Here is a 27,472-nt window from a genome sequence, read left to right as displayed (position 1 = left end):
GGTGGCTCAGTTGGTTAAGCGACTGCCTTCGGCTCAGGTCATGATCCTGGAGTCCCTGGATCGAGTCCCGCATCGGGCTCCCTGCTTGGCAGGGAGCCTGCTTCTGCCTCTGACCCTCCCCCCTCTCATGTGCTCTCTCTCTCTCATTCTCTCTGTCTCAAATAAATAAATAAAATCTTTAAAAAAAAAAAAAAGATATTCTGAGTTGGTTTTTCTTCTTCCCCAAGTGCTATAAGAAAAAAATTGTTTTAAAAATCTAAATTTAAGTGATGAAAAAGGAGGTGTCGCAGGTCCTTTAAAATAGCATTGATATCATAGTAGTACTCAGTACTTACAGTACCATATTACAAAACCCCTCAGCTTAAGTAATAAGAATAGGGTCAGACATCACCAAAGATAAATTTATTCTAAAGCTGATTTAGGATTGATCAAAGTTAAACTATTGGGATCAAAAGACTATAGGTGGTAATAGAGACCATCAGTTTAGAATATAAATTTGGAAATTCAATTTTTGTTTGACCTGAATCCATTTTTCCCCTTCACCTATGAATACGTATTTAGAAGTTTAATAATGATGGTTATATTTCAAAAAACATGGGAAACTGATCCGAGCTTTTAAAAACAGTATCAGTATGTTTTGAAAATTAAGTCTCTTAGCATTTAACCTAGCTCTAAGATGCATAATTATAAGCCAACTATAATCTCTGGTTTACAAAACTGATGAGTAATAAAGTCCTGGTGATACTTTTGTTAAATACCCTTGAATGTGGCATAACCTTTACTTTAATTTTTCACAATTTTAAGGCAGAGAAATTACAATGTGTAATATAAAGTATAAATTCACATCACATATCTCATCACATATAATAGCTGTCCCTTATTTGTAAGCTACATTTCTTGATGACAATCATTCGTTTTTATATTAAGATTTAACAAAATACCAATGTATGACCCATATTTCCGCACTGTGGACACATAAAATCGCTCTTTGATTTGTGGCTGTGACTAAATTTATAGAGTCTCTTCATATTTGCAGCTCTGTCCCTTCGGCTCTAAATTAGCAATCCATTTGGGACAGCTACACAGTTTGTCCTGTCTGCTTCACTTGTTTTCTAGCACTTAATGTTTATATCCATGTACTTTACTACTTTAACAGGTACTTATAGTATTTCTTCTGCCTTTATGATTTCAAATTCTTTATTCTCCAGAAAACGTCTGTTTAATTATTAAATAAGAATTATTTATCTAGTCACAAGGGTGAGGAGGACAGCATGGTGTCTGTCTTCATGGAGCTTTCAGTATACAAGAGAAACAAACTAGTAAACACATAGCTCCATCACAGAATCCTAATTATTTCTAATTTTCTAAATATTTCTAATTTCTAAATATTCCTAATTTCCTAATTATCATGTTGAGGAAAGCACAAGTCATGATGGGCTTGGAGTTTACAGACATGCTGCTATTTGGTGCAATATAATTAGGTCAAATGCATACAAAGTCATGACCTATCAAAATGAAGAACACAGACTGGGAACCAATTTTTTACCTAGTGACAGTGGACGAAATGAATTGTCCAATCAACTGACTTTATCTTTGCTTTCTGATCTATAAAGTACTAGATTATTTTAAAATTTTCTTTCGGCTCTAAGATTATAGGATTCTATCGTATCAATATCTAATTTAAGAACTATTTTCATATCTTTGTGTTTCCTTGAGATACAGCTCAGTTTTAAATCCTATATCTACCATTTACTAACTATATGACATTGAACAAGTTGCTTAACCTCTAGGTGCCTCAGTTCCCTGAATAATAATTGCCTACTTCATCAGGTGTTTGAAAAATTAATCGCTCATAGATATAAAACACTTAAAACTGTGTGCATGACATAAAATAGACACTCAACATTATAATTACCTCAACATTTTTGCAGGCCACAGCAAGAGATAGAATCAACCACATTGTTTAATACACTCATAATTATCTCACAGAAAATAAGCATTATTTTAAAGAAGCATATTGTAATTAGGTATAAGGAAATATATTAAGAAAGCTAGTCTAGCTAATGAAAATGCTTATAGTAAAAGCCATATACTAACAAACTCATAATAACTTTGTCATTCAGCTAGATGTGAAAAACTAAAAGCATTTTTTCCCATGTAAGTACATCATCTTCACATGTATTGTGATAAACTGTAGGATAACACGGCCCAAGATATAACAAATAATGAACTCAAATTGAATGGAATTACAAGTTTTGATTCAGGATGCTTCCAGTTTATATATTAAGTCCTTAAAAAGATTGAGTAATTTTAGAAAGATTAATGTGTAAGAACTGTGTTAATATGTGTTTTGTTTTTGGAAGTATGTCTTGAAATCTGTAACTAAAATAGCACAAAATTGAGCATGAACATCATAGAGAAGGCTAATTTTCCTAAAGTAATCAATGTTCACAAACTGCCATTGATGCAGTTTAGAACCGTTTGGATCCATTCCAGAATCGAAATGATGATGATGATGAAGATGATGATGATGATGATATTTCAGTTTTTGTTTATTACACTCACAATGACAGTATTGAAACTTAGAATATTTAATAGTTTTTACTGAAGCATAATTAACAGACATTACATTAGTTTCAAGTATACAACATAATGATATGGTATTTGTATATATTGTGAAATGATCACTGCAATAAATCTAGTTAATATGTACACATAGTTATAGAATTTTTTATGATGAGAACTTTTAAGATCTACTCTCAGCAGCTTTCAAATATGTAATGCAGTATTGTTGACAATAGTCACCATGCTGTACATTATATCCCTGTGACTTATTTTATAACTGGAAGTTTGTCCCTTTTCCTTCCTTTCACCCATTTGGCCTGCATTGCCTCTGGCAACCACCAATCTGTCTTCGGTATCTGTGTGCTCAGTTTTTTTCATTTGTTTTGCTTTTTAGAGTCCACATGTAAGTGAGACCATATGGTATTTGCCTTTCTCTGTCTGACTTATTTCACTTAGCATATGCCCTCAAGGTCTATCCAGGTTGTCACAATGGCAAGATTTCGTTTTCCTCCATGACTGAATAATATTCCATGATATGCACTGGAATATTATTCAGCCTTGGAAAAGAATGAAAAAATATATATGCATATATAACACGTATGACTATATATAACATATTTCTTCATTCATTCATCTTAATGGACACTCAGGTTGCTTTTGTCTCTTAGCTATTGTAAATAATGTTGCAAGGAACATGGGAGTACATATATCTTTCCAAGTTAGTGTTTTCATTTTCTTTGGATAAATACCCAGAAGTGGAATTGCTGGAGCATATGGTAGTTCTGTTTTTAATTTTTTGAAGAAGCTCCATACTGTTTTCCAGAGCATCTGCACTGATTTGCATTCCTCCCGACAGAGCTCAAGGGTTCCCTTTCTCCATATCCTTGCCAACACTTGTTATTTTTTGTCTTTTTGATAATAGCTATTCTAATAGGTGTGAGGCGATAGCTCATTGTGGTTTTATTTATTTTTTATTTTTTATTTTTTAAAGATTTTATGTATTTACTTGACAGAGAGAGACACAGCGAGAGAGGGAACACAAGCAGCGGGAGTGGGAGAGGCAGAAGCAGGCTTCCCACTGAGCAGGGAGCCCGATGTGGGGCTTCATCCCAGGACCCTGGGATCATGACCCAAGCCAAAGGCAGATGCTTAACGACTGAGCCACCCAGGCACCCCTCATTGTGGTTTTAATTTGCATCTCCCTGATGATTAATGATATTGAAGATCTTTCATGTGTCTTCTTTGGAAAAATGTCTATTCAGATCCTTTGCCCAATTTTTACTCAAATTGTTTTTTTGCTATTGAGTTGTATGAGTTTTTTACATATTTTGGATATTAGCCCCTTATCAGATATATGATTTGCAGCTATTTTCTCCCACTCAATACATTGCCTTTACATCTTGTTGGTGTTTTCCTTTGCTGTGCAGAAGCTTTTTAGTTCGATGTAGTCCCACTTGTTTATTTTTGTTTTGTTGCCTTTGTTTTTGGTGTCAAATCCAAAAAAATCATTGCCAAGAGCAGTGTCAAGAAGTTTACCCACCTATGTTTTCTTCCAGGAGTTTTATAGATTCAGGTCTTACATTCAAGTCTTTAGTCCATTTTGAGTTAATTTTTGTATATGGTATAAGGTAATGGTCCAGTTTCATTCTTTTGCAATGTCAATAACTATTTGATTGCTTAATATATTGATAAAACTGAGAGCAGCCTTGTCTCATAAATAAATAGAACCTATGTTAAATATCATGCTAAAATTTTAAATTCACTGATGGAATTCCTTTAAACTTAAGAGAATTGCTAAGCAATAGTTTCATTATTAACATATATGTAATGCTTGTTGATACTTTTGAAATATATTATTATGCATAGGAAAGTTATAAATAATATAGTTAAGTATATGTTCCCTTTAGTTTATATTCTTGCAGCACTGGAATATATAACACCCAGATATAAGGTAAATTTTAAGATGAAAACAATTTCTAAGTAACCAGTAAAATTTGTGACTTCCACATAAGAAAATCAAAGCACGTAATAATATTGTGAGTTAAATTTGTGAGTTAAAGCAAAGAATATGCCATTCCAGTATTCACAAGGTTGAGTCTAAATTAAAACTGTCTTTGATATTATTTTATCAATATTAACAATCGAAAAATAAATTATATTATTAAAATTATTGAAAAGAAATAAAAGATCTTTGGATGCTTCTCCAAAAATTATTTTAATACAGTTTTTGCTGAGAGAAGTTACTAAGTTCCCAAAGCAATAATCATTTGTTGCCTGAAATAAAATTTTTCGAGAAGTCTGTACTTTAAGTAGGGGTAATCCTAATATTTTTGGCTTTTAAATTTTGAAATAGTATGATTTCACATAATTATCTGCAAAGTCATGAAAAATTGTTGACAGTCTTCTCTTCTGCTTTAGATCCTTTCTAATATCGTGATGGTCTCTCCTTTCCTTCTAAACGTAAAGTAATTTTGCTATATCAGCAGGACTGCCTGCAAGCACCACATTTCTGTACTATTGCTATACTATTCAAAGAGTTTAGGCCACTTAGTCCTCAGTCGTCTGCCTGACATCACCACCCAAGGAGTACTATAATCCTCTAGAAATGCATCGCCTGGAGTGTGGCACTGCTTAATAAATCACTTCATCTTGTTTATCTTTCTCTTGACATATATCTAGCAGCAGGAACCATTATCCTGTGACAATGTTAAGTTCTATTGACATTTTCTCTTAATTAGCTACACCACTGGCTACAAATTTAACATTGGGAATAAACTTCCTTTATTTAATGCTATCTTGAACAAAGGAAGTGTTAAGTTTGTCATGCATTCATTGTCTTAACAGATATCGAAACATCTTTGTTGTTTTTTCAGACCAATTTATTCTGCTGAGAAAATAAACAGAATGTGCATGTAAAATCATGTTGCACTATTTCTTAATTACACAACTGACCAATTAGACAGGTGCATTTTTCCGTTAGTTATCTTAATGAAAATATGAGAGCTCTATTATATATGCCTGAATTCCTCTGTGATACCACTTCTTCAAACAATGGAATGACTTTATATACATTTTTATAAATTCAAAGAAACATTTCTTTTGAGATTAAAACATGTTTTATGTACGTTAAAGCTAAATGTTTGGGGTTCAAATTATAAATCACTCATTTATTCAACATTATTGAATGTCTACAATGTGACAGGCCCTATCCAAGCTCCTGGAGGTAGCTTTCTGAGAAAAACAAAGATTCAGTCTTTTATGGAGCTTTTATTCTAGGGAAGGGAGACAGGTAAAAAAAAAAACAATAGGCTAAATCAATCAATAAATAAATTACACAGTCATCAGAACTCAAATACTATAGAAAAATTATCTCAGAGGGAAAGGAATTTGAAGTACACGTGGAAGGGTTGCAATTTTCAATAGGTTCAATAGGTTCATTTAAGTAAGCCTCTAAGCATTTGAGATTGGAACAAGGACCTAAAGGATGGGAAGGAATGTGCTGTAGAGATATGGGGGGGTGGGGGGAGTCAGGTGTAGCGAATCACAAATACAATGACCTGCTCCAAGAGGCCAGAAGGACAGCTTAGTAGGAGGGGAGGTCAGAGAGGTCCATGAGCTCACATGAGATTAGGCTGTCTAGTTTTTGGCTTCTACTTTGTAGTAATGAAGAGTCACTAGAGTGTTTTAAGCAGAGGAGTGGCAGGACTAAACATTTAGACAAATATAAATAATTGTTTTAGAAGGCATTAACCGTCAAACTATTCTCTATCTGTTGTGACTTCAAGTCCTCCAGCATACTTGGGGATTTAAGAACTGTTTCAAAAAATTGTAGATTTGGATCTGAGCCGTGATTATATTTTATAGGTGCATGAATGTTTGTTGAGGCAGCTATAGGTTGCTTACAGCATATATCCATGTAGTGAAACTTTCAAAAACCTTAACTCCAAGAGCCAGTCACACTCTTTTTTATTCTCCAGATCAATTATGGTTATTCCTTTCAGACAATATCTACATTAAATGAAAAGGCACATATTATTCCTAGCTCTCTTTGTGGTGACAGCTCCTGAAGAAAACCATTCTCTTGTAAGTAATCTCCCCCAGTGCTCTTGTTAAAAAAGGACCACAAGGAGGAGCAAGAGTAATGGCATTCTCAGTGTATTTCTTCCTTCTCAATCAACTTCCTATATCTTTCTGGAAACAATAAATGTTATTTTACATAAATTGTTTTAGCCCTTTATTTGGACTACATATCAATATTATATATAAATATCTATCTATAGATAGATAAATCAATATAGATATTTAATATAGAGAGATAGCTGTAAATATCTATCTATATATATCTATACCCATATCTAGATATGGAGAGAGAAAGAATTTTTTCCCTATACCAAACCAAACTGCTAATAACAGTTTGCATTCAGAGTAGGATTAAATAATTCCCCTGTTCCTAAATCATCAGTAGTAACCTTCTCTATAGATAATTCTTCCTGTAAACAATGTAATTGAAGATCTTTATTACTTTTATTTGCTTGAAATTTATATATACTTCTCCTTTATCCAAAAAGATCTTAAAATCTGCTAACATACATAACACTTTCTCTCTCAGAAAAATAAATCAATAACATTTTAGTCTCAGTTTTCCTTGTCAAGTCCAGTTCTTTGATTAAAAAGTTTCTTGATTTTTAAATTCAGTCATTTGCTCACAAAAGGCCATCTGTAATATAAGATTAAATAGACACTAGCTGCAGCCACACTGGAAATCTGTAAACACAGCATTATCCCTCAGAAGACCTTCCTTTGAAAATGATGTGCAGTTCATCCATTGGGGCTATACTTAATCTCTAAGCCATAGGAAAAACAAGGTCAAATCTTGTGTCAAGACCAGGAAATAGTGTAATTATAGTTTTATAGGTCCCCCTATAGTTGTTGCAGATAGTTGTATAGATAGTGACACTTGTGAAAACGAAATATTTAAAGTGAATCTGTAATATTCAATCTTCCAAATATGGAACATGGTTTAGGTTAAAGAGTGTAAATTAAAATGATCACTCTGATGTTCATTGATTTTTTAATTTTTTCTTCTGAACTAGTATTGACCCAATTGACGTTCTACAAATGCTGACTTGAATTGGGTTAAGCAAGTTGGAAATTATATTTGATGACCTGAATAATTCATTAAAAAGGATAAGCATTAAAACTTGCTTTAGTACCACAAACACATTTTTTATAATAATGTAAGATAATGAAGCTGGCCACATGCAATGTCCAGGATGGACACTTATAAGTTGGAATGAATAACTTTTGCGTTACTAAATTACATAGAATACATATCTAACTGGTACCAAAAGAGAGTAATTTGGCTGAGAAAAAGTCATTCCTGGCACTAAAAGACAATTTAACATGCATTTACACCCAGGTAAGCTTAGAAAATGAACAGTAATTGCGGAGGTCAAACTTGTAAGCTGGCTATGCTTACTTGTTTCACTCCAAGACTTGAGTGCAATGCAATTTAAACCTCAAATCTGACTATCTGAGACTATCATTTAATTTCAGTAGTTTGTCAACTGAAATATTATAAATAATGACATAAGTTACATATCCAAGGTGTAGTTGATTCTACATACCAAACAAATACCATCATGATGAAGTGTTATGTTTGTAAACATATTACATACATGTTGTATGTTATGTATACATTGTAATTATATATATATCTCTCCTTTACATATGTTATATATATATTTTTTTCTCCTCTAGAATACCTCCTCCTGATATGTCATTATAAAACTAACATATACATACATATAAACTAACATATTATATACACATTATATATGTTATATATATTATAATTATATATTTCTCCTTTATATATGTTATATATATATTTCTCCTTTAGAATACTTCCTTCTGATATGTCACTATAGTTTAATATATTTCACGACACTAACTGATAAAGATGAAAACAACTATCATGTAATGCAAAGATGTCAGAAAGTAACCCAACGTATATGGTTTTCAAAAACAAGAATCAATAAGGTATATTGTTTAATTTTTCTCTTTTCTTTTAAGTAGCAGCTCAATGGTTTTACAAAATAAGAAGTATTTTCATTTAAAATTGCAGATTTTTATTTTTTTCTTTTCCTTTATGATATTATAAAATGCAACTCTACTCTTTTAAATGATTTTAAAATAAACCAGCAAATACAGTGTTTATTACATGTGCATTTTCTGTGTCTAATTTGTTTTACAAGTCTTTGGGGAATATAATTAAACATATTTGAAATCAGAGAATTCAAAGGAAGTGAAGAATGAGAAAAGCCAAGTAGAATAAACTTATCAATCTCCTTTTTAAAAATATAGACTTAATTTTTAAATTGCAACACCTGGTATTAATGAAATAAAGTGAAATAAGTTTCATAGAAAAAATCTTTAAATCTTATTAAAGCCATTTTCTGCCTTTCTTTTGCTTCTGTGCAGATGATATTTTGATAATCACTCTGAAAGTGCCAGGGGAAAAATGCCACCACCTCCAACTTTTAAGCTATCTTTTCATAAGATAAGCATCTCCAACAATGCTGCATTTTATAACACTTGTTTTTTCCTATTTTTAATTTATTGTCGACTCAGCTACAAAAAAAAAAACAGTAATGGTAGGAATCCTGTAGCAGGTCTGAGAAGTTTGAAGACAGAGATGGAACTTTCAGGGACCCTCCCAGGCTGATCTTAAAGTGCTTTGATCTGGTACTTTTGATCTTCAGTTTGGCGTGTTATTGCTAATCAAGATGCTTTAGCTGGAAAACTTCCCCTTAACACACACACACACACAAAATGTGGAAATTTAAGCTTGAAACAATTCTCAGGGTTATATTTTTCTTTTCAGGTTTAAAAATGATGTACTTTCTATTCATCAGTTTATTCATTGTCATTTCTTCTCCCAAATTTAATATTTTATTCATGCTGATTAAAGTTTGAATTTTATCGGCAGATGATCTGGTAGAGTGTACCTGTTAATCACAATGATAGAGTTATGTTAGATTATAAATTTAATAACAGCATTTCATCCAAATAGCTATATGATCTGTGCTATTTAGAGACAGTATGAAGGATGGCGTAGAGATTATGAGACTTCTAAGGTCGACCAGCTGACATGTTAGCCTGAAGAACATTAGGTACTACCACCTCAACAACAAAAATGGCAGTAAAAATAGAAAAGAGAGAATGAATTAGAAATGTACATGACAGGATTTGGCACTGAGTATGCTGAGTGTCAGTATACAGAAAATATATTAATATATAGATATAAAACAGTAGTTTCATACTGTATATGATATTTTTAAAAATAAATTATCAGTACATTCTGAAAACCATTTATTCCTCTAGGTATTCTTATATAGCTTTACTTACTGTCTGTATAAGAGCCTATATTATATGTGTGTGTACATATATAATTTGTTTTCCTAAATTTCCTATTATTGCTTGCCTATAAAATTATAAAAAGTTATTCTAGTGGTTCAATATTTGTACACATCCTTGGTTATTTTCTTAAGAAATTATCCTAGATATGCAGCTTCTGAGTTAAATGATATGTATATGCACACTTCTAAGACTTCTGGTACTTTCAACCAAACATTGTACCATACTCCATTTTCTCACATTTTCAATAATTAAAAGTATACAAATTTCAATAGAATTTTAAAGGATTTATTAAAAAAACAATAGTAACTTAATGCAATGTAAAATTCAGCTTTACATCACTGCACTTCACTAGATACTTAGAGGACAAACATATTCAAGCAGAGGCAATTGCTTGGGTATAACACATGGCAACATTAAAACACTGAAAAAATGTTAACTGAATCATTTGGACACAAAAGCTCAGATTCTATCATTGGTAATGTTAAGAACACAGACAAAAAGCAGTCTGAAAGTTAGCTCAACCTTTTAAATGTGTATTACTGGTGTTTATAGAGGTATAAAATTATACCACGTAATGCAGTGGGGCTATTCCAATAACTTAAAATACAGCAGCAAAACTTTTATATACCTAACTATAACGGAGGGTCATGTTCAAAATGATAATGGGAAGTGGGGGTGGAGGTCAGAATCCAAATCCAACAACTCCGTAAAGAGAAGAGAGGACAAAAGAAAAAAGTAGCTGATCAAAATTTTCCTGAAGTAGGGCGCCTGGGTGGCTCAGTTGGTTAAGCGACTGCCTTCAGCTCAGGTCATGATCCTGGAGTCCCTGGACCGAGTCCCGCATCAGGCTCCCTGCTCGGCGAGGAGCCTGCTTCTCCCTCTAAGCCTCCCCCCTCTCATGTACTCTCTCTCTCTCTCATTCTTGCTCTCTCAAATAAATAAATAAATATTAAAAAAAAAAATTTACCTGAAGTAGCTTATCCAATCATTACAATTTTTTTTTTAAATTTCATTTGTAAAACACACACACACACAAAGCATCAAATAATCTTCAAGTTATTACTTCCAGAGCCACCAAAGATTATTAGGCAGAGAAAGACTCTAAAAGTTATTATAAAGAGTTTTATTAAGGGGTCCTTGGGTGGCTCAGTTGGTTAAGCATCTGCCTTCAGCTCAAGTCATGATCTCAGGGTCCTGGGATTGAGCCCCGTCATAGGACTACCTGCTCAATGGGAGCCTGCTTCTCCCCCTAGCTCTGCAGCTCCCCCTGCCTGTGCTCTTTTGCTCATGCTCGCTTGCTCACTCACACTCTCTTTCTCAAATAAAAAAATAAAATCTTAGAAAAAAAAACAAAACAAAGAGTTGTATTAAGCCACAAAGAGATAGTTTGGATTTCATTATTTATCTGCAAGTGTCAAATATTTTCTAAAGAATCTGTCTACTGAAAAGTTCATTATATAGTAGAGTTAGAATAGGTTTGTACCATGAGCAGCACAATAAAAGAAATAAAAAGGAAAGTTGCAGAAGATTGCACAAGAACTTAGTCATATGACTACAATTAATATTAATAACATTTCCTTGGATAATATCTTCATGTAAAAACTGCCTACCATGTCTGTTTTTTGAATAGCAGCCTGCATTCTCAAACAATTGCAGGAGTCTCTTGTGTATTGCCATATGGGCAGAGAAGAATCTCTAAGTCTGTGAAACTTGGAAGAAACAAAAAATATATATTTTTTCTATCTTCCATAGGCCTTTGCAGAAAATCAAGGTGAATGAATGTCTCCAGGGAAAAGGGAAACAAAAAAGTAACTCATCATTTTGTTTGCATGTAAAACTTATACAGTGAAAGTTTTATCCCCCTGCAAATAACCTATTATGTCTAAGGTTACTAGTTACAAAGTTATTTGTCAAAGTAATTAAAAAATATATATATATAATAGCTATTTACAAGTCCAGTAATTTGGGCTTATAATTTTTTAATGATTCAATAAAAAGTTTATATGTCATTATTAAAATAGAGAAATGATCAATATGCCAGTTGAATTATCCCAAGAATGAATTTAAGGTATACAGAATCATAGCCCACCTCTCAGAACAATACAAAAAAAAAAAAAAAAAAGATCTTCACCTACCTATTTTCTTTATTATTTATTCATCATTAAAAATCTCTTATTTTTGCAATATCACCTTCCTCCTATCTTCTTGATATGTCACATCTCCCAAGATCATCAGTTCATTATAATGGTTATGTTTTAAGCTGATTGTTTCTTACGGTCATCTCAGAAAGTATATTGGTCTTAGTAAATTATTTCCAATATAAAATAATGAGGATTTTTTTCTGAGTTTTGTAGATATCTAAACTATTACCATGTTTATTTTAGTTTTGTTTGCACAAATCTATCCTAAATTTTTGGCCTGTCAGTTTACAATAATCCTATTTATCCTATTGTTGAGGAGAACAGAGGGAGAAAATGAAGTGGCAGTAATAAACCAGAAGACTTAATGGAAGAAATGTACTTGAAGGAGGAGACACCGTGAGGCTTCCTAGATTCTCTGACATGTGTCACTTCCTGCCTAGCCTTTTCCCTTACCTGTAAGCAAAAATCATCTGTCCCTACTCCTCTCTTATCTTGACCTTGGCTGAGGAAACTCCTAAGACTATGGTAAAGATTAAGAAATGTTTATAAAACATTTAACACAATGCCTGGTCCATTAGTAAATACTCAATATATAGAAGCTTTGATTACTTTTTTCCTGACCTTTGCTTTTAATCTCTTACTTCCTGATTTTGGTTTGAGCTTAATAGGTTTTTTGTGTTTTGTTTTGTTTTGCAACTTCACCCTGATCCCTCTCCTCTCTGACCTTACGTCCTACTTCATTACATCCATGGTTTGGATTTACCACTTCAGCCCAGCAATATGAACCTGTTTCCTGACTTTTCCATTGCTCATTTATTCCACCCAAATCTTTGACTCAGTGACTACTGAGGCTGTAGATTGAAAATGCCTTTGGAAATTCCTGAGAAAATCTACAAACCACACCCAAAGGGTGGCATATTAAAGGAAGAAGAGGAGGAGGAGGAGATATTCCTTAAGCAAAATAGTTAAGCTTTATGTGGAATTCTAAAATGCATTCAGCTTTACATATTTGCATTCGCATACAAAAACCCATGAGCTGTGGTTCATATATATTTTCTTATTCAATCAGCGGTATTGTGGGAATCACTAGGATATGAATTATTTTACATCCTTCAATTACAGGTCTGTCTGTATTACTTACTGAACTCTATCTGAATATATAAAGCCCATATACTGAATAAAATGTCTATATTTTATCTCACACCAGCACACCAAAATCTCATTCCTTTAGCCATTTTCCAACCTATTATTCCAAAGAAAGTACTGATAGAAACCAGAGAGGAATCCATTCTTTCTTTCTGCTTTTTAAGATGTCCTCCTAAGAACTTAAACATAAGAGTTCTGGAAAACAAGAAAAAGAAAAAGTTCAAAATTGAGAAGGCTGATATTGTTTTTGAAAAACTGAATTCACAATATAAATGATTCCCTTCTCTATCATAGATTTGAAACTAATCTTCAATGGTAGTTAACAGGTTACTGGATTTGAATGGCATTTTGGAGTTTTAAAAATATATGTTAGACTTAACCTTGGCTCTTGTATCCTCATTAAAATGGATTGAATATGTATCGGCATTTTCTGACCTTGTGAAAATAGCAATGCATTGATACATAAGGCCTAGTTCAGGAATTAGTCTCAGAAATTTCAGAGGTAATGGAAGTTTCACTTCGAGATCCACTTCACTTTTGATTCCTGTTGACAACTGCTTCTTACCCTTTGAACTTTGATGCTTCTGGGATTGGTAAAATGGGTGCAGTTTTGCTCAGAACCACTGATTGATTGGGTCTCTGAAAACTGGGTTGATGATGGCACTAGAATTTATATAGTGGTTTTATATGGTGGCTTAGGCCTTGCTATAATTATTTTAAAACATTAAAAACTAATACATCACTCTGGAGTGGCAGGCCAGACTCAATGGCAGTCTTGCTTCATGCTGTTTGACAAATGACTAGTCATCCAGACAACATTTCCTCACTGAGTACCTTTCCCAGTCCTCATTTTGTTGCAAGTCTGTGGTAAAATCAGCAGGTAGCAGGAAAAATAGTACAGAAAGAAAAAAGAATAATTTGGGGGCCTCCAGAAAATGATATTTGGGTATTTTTTAAAAATCACTATTTATTTGTTGCTCAAGTCATGTACTGTTCCTTTTTCTTTCTTTTTTGGTGAACAGATAAGCAATTGATATCTATCAATGTATTAAAAATAGAAACAAAGCACCTAAAATATGAATCAAATAATTTAGTAAATAAAAAATAAACTAAAAGGACATGAAGACAAATATGGTAGACAGAGAAAACAAAGCGGTAACGTACAGTGACTTCAAAAATCTCAGTTCATCTCTGAACCAAACTACTTGAAAACTATCTGAAGATTTTAGAGGCTTTGAGTATCTTTCTTTCTTTGTAAATTGAATTACTAAAATTTCAAATATTTTAATTGTGTAATATTAAATAGAAAAATTCTGTGTACTATACACTTAAATATTTTACCAAAATCTTGGATTTATGCTCTTGAGTTTTACAAAGCAAGACATTTACTAACAGAGCTAAAGACAAACCAAGAGAGAAAGGATGAAACTATTTGGTTTCTCCCCTCTTTTTACTTATTTTTTTTAGCAAGACCTCTAAAATAGTATAATGAAATAGATATAATTAGAGCATGAATACAGAAGCTGAAGATATTTCTAGGGGCACCTCTTAAATGTGTGTAGCTTTGGCAAAATCATAACTGTGGAAACCATACAAGTGTTGGGAAATATTCTGGGTGTCAATGAGGGTTTGAGATACATTCCACCATAATTTTGAAATTTGGTTGTGATATCAATGTTCTTTAGATGCAAAAACTTATTTTTAATCATTAAAATTTACAAGGGTCCTTTTGATAGATACTGGGAAAGGAAACAGAAAAAAAAGTAAGCAAATGCATTTTTTGTTGCAAATAAAAATTCAAGGAAGATATGTGGCACACTGACCCATTTTGCTTTGTGCTAAAACTTCAAAGTAACCATTAATACCATAAAATGCAGTTCTATGGATTAGTGGAAATCTCAGCAAAAAGTAGTATACACTATAAAGCCTTCCAACTAGCATGTCCATTTCAAACATACTGAAGCTGCTTTATTAAAAAAAATAAACTTAAAAAGTAGAAAGGAACTTCTAATATCAGTGTAATTTCAAAATCTCTAAAAAGGTACATTTCTTAATTCAGGATGGGTTAGCTAGTTCCATAAAAAAAGGATTTTGCTAATTAGTATTCTAAAAGATTTGTCTGACCCAATAAAGTTCATGTATAACAAGTTACTTTCAGTAGATTCAGTTCAATTCACTCATCCTATGATCATGTTTCCAGTAGAATGAATAAAAGCAATTAGTACAGGATGGGGAAAAAAAAGCCTTAATTAAATAAGATCTAGGGAAAGAATTTACCACAAGGGTTTCTAAATACCATCACTGCCCCAATCCTTGTGGATAGGAAAGTAAACCAGTTTGTGGTGGGGAATCATAGTAAACACTATATGTAGTGTTCATCCATACATCTTAATGTTGCACTTAGGGGAGCTTACCTTTCACTGTAGCACTTAACCTCAAGATCCTTGACTATTACTTAGGTTACAACTTGTGTAAAACTATATTGTAGTCCACCTTACAAACTGGGAAACTGAAATCCCTTTATCGATTAAGTTACTAAAATCTCAAATGTTTTAATTTTGTAAGATCAGACAGGAAAATTGGCTTTCGATTGGCTGTTTTTAATTCTTTAGCTCATTAGGAACAGCGGGAATTTTATATGGGCTGGAATAATGAAAACATTGTGAAAAGAAGCTGCCAAGTGTTACATTTACTAGCTATGTAATTCAGTTCAGTTCTACAATGAGTTACAGCAGTGGATACATGAAACTTAAGTTAAAATCAGCATATATGGGTTATGTGGTATAGCTAGCAGTTATTTAATTGGATTATAATTAATTTTTAGTTTAACATTTTTCAAATGTATTCATTAGAAATATCCCACAGTACTGAGTTCAGTAAAACTTACCTACTTCTGTTAATCCTGAAATTTCAAGAATTATAAAGATTATCTTCTTCTGTAGGAAGTTCTAATGTTGAAATAACATTTTCTTTTTGCAAAGGTTCATAGAAAATGTATTTATAATAGCCAAAAACTGGAAACAATACAAATGTCTAGTTACTGGTGAATGAATAAGCAAATCGTGATATATGCAATGGAATGCTTTTTAGCACTAACAAGGGATAAGCCACTAACACATGGAACAACATGAATGAATCTCAAACATTTGTGCTAAGTAAAATGAAGCCAGACCCAAAAGACTACATTCCATTTATATGAAATTAAAAAGAACTTTATATAGAAAAAGAAAAATATTTCACAGTGACAGAAAGCAGATTTGCCTTGCCTGGTGCCAAGCATGGGGGATAGAGATTGACCAGAAAGAAGCACAAAGGAACATTTTGGGTAATGTTGATATCCTATATCTGCATCATAGTGGTAATGATCTTTTATTTATTTCATCAGAAGAACATCCTTATTTTAGGGCATTATGTATAGATGGCATTTGTATGTGTAAAAGACTGTCCTTAATTAAGGAAACGGGAAATATGCCAAGATTTTTTATTCAACTGATTAAGAACTCCTCAAAACAGAAGTGTATAAATAATGTTAAAGAGTTGGAAAGAAGGAACTGCTATTTATAAGCAGCTTTACATGTATTATAATTACTATGAAAATGTAAATATTAAGTTAGAGAAGTCTTCTTATGTATAGGAAATTGCCATTTTGATTACATCATCTAATGCCTCCTAGCCTCCTTTTGCTTATCTGGAAATAGACTTATCAGTTACTCCAGGACAATATTTTGTCATTCAACTGAAATGTCAACACTTCAGAAAGACATAAGTTAACAAAAGAGGAGTAACATTACCAGTCTCTATTTGTTCAATATTATAAAATGTATTTGAAAATGCGTAACACTTGTATAAGACATAAAAAATTTCATTTCTTTCACCAAATAACTTCTCTTCATGGATTCTATCAAAAAAGATGTTTATAGCAATGTAATATATGGTAGCATAGAACCTCTACATTTCCAAAAATATGATACTCAAGTATATCTGACTGGGAAAATATTGTTCAGCCAGTGAAAATGTAATAAACAGAATACAATATTATAGGGGATTAAGGAGGGCACTTGTGATGAGCGCCAGGTAATGTATGGAAGTGTTGAATCACTATCTAGTATACCTGAAACTAATATAATGCTGTGTGTTAACTAATTGGAATTAAAATAAAAGCTTTAAAATAAAATTAAAATGTTTATAAATAATGTGAAAAAATAGAATACAATATTATAAATGTGGTCTGACTATTGGTATTAAAAATACTTAAGAGGGGCGCCTGGGTGGCTCAGTTGGTTAAGCAACTGCCTTCGGCTCAGGTCATGATCCTGGAGTCCCGGGATCGAGTCCGCATCAGACTCCCTGCTCAGCGGGGAGTCTGCTTCTCCCTCTGATCCTCCCCCTCTCATGCTCTCTGTCTCCCATTCTCTCTCTCAGATAAATAAATAAAAAATCTTAAAAAAAAAAAATACTTAAGAAAAATATAAACCTCTTAGAGCAACAAAATTTTGCCTGACTCAGGTGAAATGATCAAGTTTTACAATCTTGCCTGCAGAAAAAACATTGTTTTATCTCTTTAACAACTTTTATAAGCAAGATAATACATACGGTAGCAAGGTTGATATATTTTTTGATGTGGCAAACCAGTCACATCAACATGCAAATCTGTGTTAAGATTTTTCCCTATAGCAGAGGGGTCATTCTGCAAAATACTAATTCCACATGCTTCTACAGAGTGATATTGGGAGACTTCAGATTCACCAGGAGTTATCAAAATCAAAATACCCAACCTTAGAGTCAGACTTTTGCACACCCTGAACTGTTGGGAATTGCCAGTCTAAATTCTGCTCTACCTTAGCCATGGGTTGTGCTTTTGATTTAGTAGATAATTTTTTGTCTTCCGTCTCTTCTAGCATCCTGAATCTAGGAAAATACTTTTTTTTTTTTTTTTTCAAATTGTGGAGACAGAGATAAAAAAAGAGGAAGGGAAAAAGTGGTCTTTGTTTCTCTCTCCTTTCTTCTATTCCTTGGTTTTATGTAATTGTGAAATATTATTTACATACATAAAAGTACACAAAATTTAAATATGCAACCCAATGTATTACCACCAACAATGGAACACCTGTGTAATTACTACCTAGAAAAAGATAGAACAGTACCAGTGACATAGCCCCCATTGCCCTGTCTCAACCATTAACTGTTTACCCCCAAAGGTAACCACTTACAGGATTACCAGCCTTCCCATTCTCACTGCCTGTTTTTGAACAGTTATCATACAGTATGCAGTTCTCTTGTTTGTTTTTTACTCAACACTTAGTTTGTGAAATCCATCCATGGTGCTATATTTAAATGAAATCTGTTTGTTTACATTTCTGTACAATATTCCATTGTATGACTATAACATAATTTATTTATGCATTCTACTCTCAAAGAGTGTCTAGGCTGTTTCCACTTTGAGGCTGTTATGGATAATGTTGCTATGAACCTTATCTGTGCTTGTCTCTGGGTACCCATATTCCTCTTTGGGGTATATACCTAAAGAGTGGAATTGCTGAGTCTTAAGAAAAGCATATAGTAGTTTTCAGAGATGCTGCCAAATTGTTTATCAAAATGATTGAATCAATTTACAATCCCACCAATAGTACTCTGGTAACTCCACATCCTTGCCAACAATTAATATTGTCTATTTATTTACTTTTATCATTCTGGTGGTTCTGTAGTAGTATTCCATTTTTCTTTTAGTTTGCATAAACCTAATAACTAATGAGGTTGCCATGTGTTCACCTTGATTGCCATTTGTCGTTTGTGAAGACTCTTGCCCATTTTTCTAATTACTGTCTATTTTATTCTTACTGATTTAAAGAAGTTATTTTTGTTAGATATGTGTTTGGGAAATATCTTCTACTGTGACTTATGTTCACTCTCTTAGTGGTGTCTTTTGAACTACAAAGTATTACTGTAGTCAAATCTATCAATCTTTTGTACTCTGTTCAAGAAATTTTTTGCTACCTGATCTTGTGGATATATTAGATACATTCTCTTATCTTATTTTCAGAAGCTTTACTGTTGATATTTTATATATTTATATATAAGCCATTTGGTATTGATTTCTGTGTATGTTGTAAATTAGGAGAAAAGTTTTACTATTTTTTACATGTCTATCCAAATTGACCTAGTGGTACTTACTGAAAAGATCTCCCTTTCTCTATATATTGCTGCACCAGCTGGGCATAAATCAAGTGTCTATGTATACATGGATAATTTTCATTGATATGGTCTATCCTTGTATAAATACCACGCTGCCTTAATTACTGTATACAGCTATAGTCAGCTAGACCGGCTGACTGCAGCTGACTACAGTCAGCTTTTTCTTTTTCTTGAACATTGTCTTGGCTATTTTTATCCTTTTGCAATTTCATATAAATTTTACATTCAGCATTTCATTCTCTCTCTGTCTCTCTCACAAAAAGAACCTGCGGATTTTGGATTGGCAATTCAGTTAATCTATGGATCAATTTGAAAAGACTGTATCTTCGTAATATTGAGTCTTTAGATCAATAAATATGATATACTCATCCATTTATTTAATACTTCAGTCAAGAAAGTTTATTCACATAGAGGTCTTTTACATCTTTATTCCTAGGTATTTTCAATGCTGTTGCAAATGGTATATATATTTAATTACATGTTTTAAGGTTTTATTGCTGGTATACATATCTGATTGATTTTTGAATATTGAGTCTGTACCATAGTAAACTGATAACTAAAATTAATTTTAGTAATTTACCCTATATTCTTTCTACATACATATTCATACCAGCTCCAATCCATAACTTCTATTTCATTTTTTTCCAATTCTTAAGTATTTTTTCTTTTTTTTATTGTTGTTGATGTTGTTTGGCTGTTGCAGTACACTGTGGACCTTCAATTGAATACAAATGGTAACAACTTGTAGCCTTTAACAGAGTCTCTAAAAAATATTTATTTTGGGGCACCTGGGTGGCTTAGTCGTTAAGTGTCTGCCTTCAGCTCAGGTAATGCTCCCGGGGTCCTGGGATTAAGCCCCACATTGGGCTCCCTGCTCAGCAGGGAGTCTGCTTCTCCCTCTGCCTCTGCCCCTCCCCCTGCGTGTGCTGTCTCTGGCTCTTTCTCTACCTCTCTCAAAAAAATAAAATCTTCAAAAATATATATATTTATTTTATTAATAAGAATGATGTTTGCTACAGTTTTCCTGAAAATTCTCTTTGTGAAACTAAGAACAATTCTTTTATTTCTAGTTTGCTGGATTATTTCTAGGTTTGTTGTTTTTTTTGAAGACTAATGTTAAATTTTATCTGTGCCTTTTCTGCATCTACCAAATGATTATAGGAATTCTCTACTTTATAGTGCTGATGTAATGAATTCCAATGATCATTTTTTTTAGTTTTATTGAAAAATAATTGACACACATCACTGTATAAGTTTAAAGCATACAACATGATGGATTGATTCACACATATTGTGAAATGATTATCACAGTATGTTTAGCTAACATCCATCTTCTCATATAGATACAAGAAAAAGAACATTCTTGTGATGAGATCTTTTAAGATGAACTCTCAACTTTTTTTTGTATGATTCATTAGTGTTTGCTGTAGTTATTATGTTGTATATTATATCTCTAGTACTTATTTATCTTATAACTGGAAGTTTGTACATTTGACCAACTTCTTCCAATTCCCCCTCCCGCCACCCTGTGCCTCTGGTCACCACAAGTCTGATGTATTTTTATATGAGTTTTTTTTTTTTAATATTCCACATATAAGTGAGATCATATAGTATTTGTCTTTCTCTATCTCACTTATTTCACTTAACATAATGCCTTCAGATTCCATCCATGTTGTCGCAAATGGTAGGATTTCCTTATTTTTTGTGGATAAATAATATTCTATTGTAGGTATTATATATATATATATATATATATAACAACTTCCTTATCCATCCATCCATTAGTGGACACTTAGATTGTTTCCATGTCTTGGCTATTGTAAATAACACTGCTGTGAACCTAGGGGTGTAGATATCTTTTCAAATTAAAATTACTCCTAAATTAGTAGTTTTCATTTCTTTTGGATATTCCCTGAAATGGTATTGCTGGATCTTATGATAATTTTATTTTTAATTATTTGAGGAGCCTCCATACTGTTTTCCATAGTGGCTGCACAAATTTGCAATTCCCCCAACAGTGCAGGAGGGTTCCTTTTCCTCCACATCCTCACCAGTATTTGTTATCTCTTACCTTTTTGATGATGGCCATTCTAACACGCATGGGGTAATTATCTCATTGTGGTTTTCGTTTGCGTTTCCCTAAGGACTAGTGATGTTGAGCATCTTTTCATGTACCTGTTGGTCTTTCATACATCTTTAGAGAAACGTCTCTTCAGGTCCTTTGCCCAGTTATTAATTGGGTTATTTTTTTGTTATCAAGTTGTATGACTTCTTTATATATTTTTACAAGAACCCTTATCAGATGATTGGTTTACAAATATTTTTTCCATTTTGTAGGTTCCACTTTATTGATGGTTGATTTTGCTGTGTAGAAGCTTTTTAGTTTGATGTAGTCCCACTTGTTTATCTTTGACTTTGGTGCTTGTGCTTTAGGTGTCATATCTAAAAATTAACAAGACCCATGTCAAGGAGCTTTATTTCTAAGTTTTTTCTAGGAGTTTCATGGTTTCAGGTATTACATTTAAGTCTTTAACCAATTTCAAGTTAATTTTTGTGAGTGGTGTAAGAAATAGTCATTTCATTCTTTTTTTTTTTAAGATTTTATTTATTTATTTGACAGAGATAGAGATAGCGAGAAAGAGAGCACAAGCAGGGGGAGCTGTAGGCAGAGGGAGAGGGAGAAGCAGGCTCCCCCCTGAGCAAGGAGCCCAAAGCAGAGCTTGATCCCAGGACCCCAGGATCATGACCTGAGCCGAAGGCAGACGCTTAACCGACTGAGCCACCCAGGCGCTCCTAGTCATTTCATTCTTTTACATGTGAATATCCAATTATTCTAGCATGACTTATTGAAGAGAATATGTTTTTTTCCATTGAGTATTTTTGCTCCCTTGTCAAATATTAGTTGACTGTACATGCATAGGTTTATTTCTGGGCTCTCAAGTCTGTTCATTGGTCTATTTGTCTGTTTTTATGCCAGTACCACACTGTTTTGATGACTGTGGCTTTATTGTACAGCTTGAAATCAGGAAGTATGATGCCTCCTGCTTTGTTCTTCTTTCTCAGGATTGCTTTGGCCATTTGGGGTCTTTTGTGGTTCGATATAAATTTTAAAGGTGCTTTTCCTACTTCTTTAAAAAATGCCATTGGAATCTTGCTAGAAATTCCATTGAATCTATAGATGGATTTTCATAATATTGACATTTTAACAATATTAATTCTAATCCATGAACATAGGATACCTTTCCATTTCTTTGTGTCTTCTTTGATTTCTTTCATCAGTGTCTTGTAGTTTTCAGAGTAGATCTCTTTCACCTCTTTAATTAAATTTACTCCTAAATATTTTACTCTTTTTGAGGCTGTTGTAAATGAAATTGATTTATTTCTTTTTTAGGAAATTTGTTGTTAATGTATAGAAATGCTACTGATTTTCATATTTTAAAGTTGTGTCCTGCAACTTTACTGAAGTCATTGATTAGATCTAATAGTTTTTAGTTGAATCTTTAGGATTTTCTATATATAAAATCATGTCATCTGCAAATAGAGACAATTTTTCTTCTACCTTTCCAATTTTGATACCTTTTATTTCTTTGTCTTGCCTGATTGCTCTAGCTAGGACTTCTAATATTATGTTGACAAGGAGTAATGAGAGTGGACACCTTTATCTTGTTCCCAATTTCAGAGAAAAAACCTTCTACCTTTGACCATTCAGTATGATGTTAGCTGTAAGCTTGTCATATGTGCCAAGAGATATGTTCCTTCTGTGCTTAATGTGTTGAATTTTTATCATGAATAGATGTTGAATTTTCTCAAATGCATTTCTGCATCTATTGAGATAATTATGATTATTTTCTTTCATTCTTAATGAAATTAATTAATTAATGTCTTGTATCACATTTGTTGATTTGCGTATGTTGAACCATCCTTACATTCCAGGGATAAATTCCACTTTTCTTGGTGAATGATTCTTTTTAATGTGCTGCTGTATTTTGTTTGCTACGATTTTATTGAGAATTTTTGCATCTGTATTCATCAGGGATATTGGCCTATGGTTTTTCTTTCCATTAGTGTCCTTTCCTGGTTTGGGTGCAAGATAAAGCTGGCTTCCTAAAATAAGTCTGAGAGGATTCCCTCCTCTTCTGTTTTTTTGGAAGAGTTTGAAGATTGTTGTTAATTCTTTAAATGTTTGGTAAAATTCACCAGTGAAGCAATCTGGTCCTGGGCTCTACTTTGTTGGGAGATATTTTATTATTGACTCAATTTTCTTATTAGTAAATGTTGTATTCATATTTTGTATTTCTTCCTGATTCAGTCTTGGAAAATTATACACATTTCTCAGAATGTTTCCATTTCTTCTAGGTTGTCCAGTTTATTGGTGAATAGTTGTTCATAGTAGCCTCTTATGATCCTGTGAATTACTCTGGTATCAGTTATAATGTCTCCTTTTTATTTATAGTTATATTGATTTGGATTCTTTCTTTTTTTCCTTGTTTATTCTAGTTAAGGGTTTGTCAATTTAGTTTATCTTTTTAAAGAATCAACTTTTAGTTTGGTTAATCTTTTCAATTGTTTTTCTGTTATATATTTGATTTATTTCTGCTCTAATATTTATTCTTTTCTTTCTTCTATTAATTTTGGGCTCAGTTTCTTCTTCTTCTACTTTCTTATGGCCTAAAGTTAAGTTGTTTATTTGGGATTCTTCTTGCTCCTTAATACGGGTGTTTATGGCTATGAACTTGCCTCTTAGAACTGCTTTTGGTGTATTCCACAAGCTGGGGTATATTATATTTCCACTTTCATTTGTGTCAAGAAACCTTTTTTATTTCTCCTTTAATCTCTTCTTTAATTCATTGGTTGTTCAAGAGAGTGTTGCTTAACTTCCATGTGTTCATGACTTCCCAGGTTTCCTCTTGTTATTGATTTCTAGTTTCATGCCATTGTGGTCAGAGAAGATACTTGGTATAATTTTAATCTTCCTAAATTTTCTAAGACAGGTTTTGTGTTCTAATATATGCTCTATTGTAGAAAATGCTTCATGTGCACTTGAGAAGAATGTGTAGCTACTGTTTGGATAAAATGTTTAGTTTATCTCTGTTAGGTCCATTTAGTCTACAGTGTTTTTTAAGTTCACTGTTTCCTTATTGATTCTCTGTCTGAATGACCTATCCATTGTTAAGAGAGATATTGAAGTCCTCACCTATTACTGTATTACTGTTTATTTCTCTTTAACTCTGTTAGTTTCTGCTTTATGTATTTAACTGTTCCAGTGCTGGGAACATAAATATTTGTAATTGTTCTATGTTGACCCTCTTATTACATAATGACCTTCTTTGTCTCTTTTTATCATTTTTAGTTTAAAGTCTGTTTTGTCTGAAATAAGTATAGCTGTCCCTGCTTTTTGTTATTGTTGTTATCAATGTTGCTTGAAATATTCTTTTTTCCTTCAGTCTCATTATATGTATCTTTAATACTAAAGTTAGTCTTTGTAGATACCATATTGTCGGATCTTGATTTTTTTTTATCCATTCATCTATTCTATGTCTTTTAATTGGAAAATTTAATCTGTTTACATTTAAAGAAATTGTTGATGTGTCCATTGATATATGGATAAAGAAGAGGTGGTATATATAATGGAATATTACTCAGCCATAAAAAAGAATGAAGTCTTGCCATTTGCAACAACATGGATGGAGCTAGAGAGTATAATGCTAAGTGAAATAAGTCAATCAGAGAAAGACAGATACCATATGATTTCACTCATATGTAGAATTTAAGAAACAAAACAAACAAGCAAAAGAAAAAAAAAATGAGAGAGACAAACCAAGAAACAAACTCTTAACTATACAGAACAAACTGATGGTTTCCAGAGGGGAGGTGGGTGGGGAAATGGGTGAAATAGGTGAAGGGGATTAACAGTACACTTATCATGATGAGCACTGCGTAATGTATAGAATTGTTGAATCACGGGGGCACCTGAGTGGCTCAGTCGTTAAGCGTCTGCCTTCGGCTCAGGTCATGATCCCAGGGTCCTGAGATCGAGCCCCGCATCGGGTTCTCTGCTCAGCAGAAAGCCTGCTTCTCCCTCTCCCACTCCCTTTGCTTGCGTTCCCTCTCTTGCTGTGTCTCTCTCTGCCAAATAAATAAAATCTTAAAAAGAAAAAAAAAAAAAAGAATTGTTGTATCACTGTATCATACACCTGAAGCTAATATAACACTGTATGTTAACTATACTGGAATTTTTAAAAATTAATTTTAAAAAGGTATATGTACCCCTATGTTCACTGCAGCATTATTTACAATAGCCAAGATATAGAAGCAACCCAAGTGTCCGTCAATAGATGAATAAAGAAGATGTGATATATATATATAAAATAATTATACATATTGTATGTTATATATAAATATATATATACATACATATAAAAGTAACCTATGATTCTAGGGAAATTAACCAAAAAATAATTTTCAATATTATTTATTGAAGTAGAAATCTGGAAAGTTATATTAAATATGGGCATAATAGTATTAACATCACCTAACTACTGAATAATGAAGCATTTGGAAATAAAGTAGCTATCTGTGGTTATAATAAGAGGATAATTAATTCTAAGTTTGAACAAGAAGTTAGAAGAAGTATCACTGAAACAAGTTATACTAAATATGTATCATGCTTCTTTTTGGCTGGGTCTTACATAGCATCATAAAAGGGAATTAAATATGAAGTAATAAACATAACCAAAATACAGAAATCCACGCTGATGTTGTTAGGTCAAAAGATTTTTCAGTACTTAAAAATTAACCTAAAAGTTAATTTGGTATTGATTGTGAATGACCTCAGATTCTCAATAAATACTTGTTGATGTTCTTTTATTCTATTTGCTTCTTTCCACAGGTGGAGAGGTCCCATACACGACTCTGGCTACTCGAATGATGATGGGGGCTTGGTGGTTATTTGCATTGATTGTCATCTCATCTTACACAGCAAATCTTGCTGCTTTCCTCACTATTACCCGCATTGAAAGCTCCATCCAGTAAGTAGACAAAGATTCCAGTAGCCATAAAGCATGAGGAATGACAAGACTAGCCAAAGCTATTTAAATAAGTATGAGGTATCTGATAATAAATTTACATCCTCCTTTTGAATAAAGGCTTAATTTTGTGATATGCAATTATCGCTGTATTATAGAACATTTTTTATAAAATAAAATTCTGGGTATAATTTTAATATTGCTTCCTACATTTTCCTGGAAGAAAAACACATATTCAGTATTCTAGCTTCCACAAAGTATGACAATGTTTGGGCAACGTTGTAAAAATGAAGGAAAAAGAGTCATACTAAAATATATATATATTTCAAGTTTGACAATACCAGTTTTTATCTTGAGTCTGCCCCATTATGCACTGTCTGAGTAAATAGTTGGATAGACATTAGATGATTGATAGATGACAGGTAGGGGAAGAGAGAGAAAGAGAAAGAGAGAGAGAGAAGGGGCCAGGGGAAGAGGGAGAGAGATAAAAGAATCTCTAAAGAGAGAAAACCACATTCTCTTTGTCTCTTCATTACATTGTAGCTAATGTCATAGCTACTGTGGTCATTATTACTGCTGCTTGTTCAGCTGCAGGGGTGGCAAGTTGTCACCAACAATGGTGCACTTACTTAAATCCTAAAAGTTACCTAAGTCAATGTCTCAGTTCATGAATGCCACTCCCACGAGCCCCGAGAGTCCAAAGGCCTATGAGCTGGCAAAGCCACTTCTGCTTTTGTGGTTTCATGCCATCCGATCAGCACCACAGTACAACTTCTGCCTTATTAGAACATAATGTTCTGTATATTGTTTTCAGAAACATTTTCCTGAAAATGTTTTATTCATCCAAAAATGAGATAGGGTGAATTGTCTTAGAGTTGAAGAACATTCATTCTCAACAAAACTGACAATTCAAAATTATGAATAATTAGATTTGTTAAGAAATTCATTAGGGATTTAATTCATTCTTAAAGGAAAATGTAA

The 27,472-nt window shown here is 32.9% G+C and overlaps 1 protein-coding gene across 1 annotated transcript in view; it reads left to right on the top strand.

Annotated features, from left to right (window-relative positions):
* Nucleotides 1–27,472, top strand: part of GRID2 (glutamate ionotropic receptor delta type subunit 2) — a 1,321,579-nt gene that overhangs the window by 1,070,774 nt on the left and 223,333 nt on the right. The window contains exon 10 of the mRNA XM_081813135.1: nt 26,356–26,494. Within this exon, the coding sequence (XP_081669261.1) occupies nt 26,356–26,494 (139 nt within the window). The remainder of the gene's footprint in view (nt 1–26,355; nt 26,495–27,472) is intronic.

Source organism: Leptonychotes weddellii, chromosome 2 (assembly GCF_054177405.1).
Source record: "Leptonychotes weddellii isolate Sample4059 chromosome 2, ASM5417740v2, whole genome shotgun sequence".
Classification (NCBI taxonomy): domain Eukaryota; kingdom Metazoa; phylum Chordata; class Mammalia; order Carnivora; family Phocidae; genus Leptonychotes; species Leptonychotes weddellii.
Note: the sequence above shows the minus strand (reverse complement) of the source record. Positions and strands in the feature narration are given on the sequence as shown.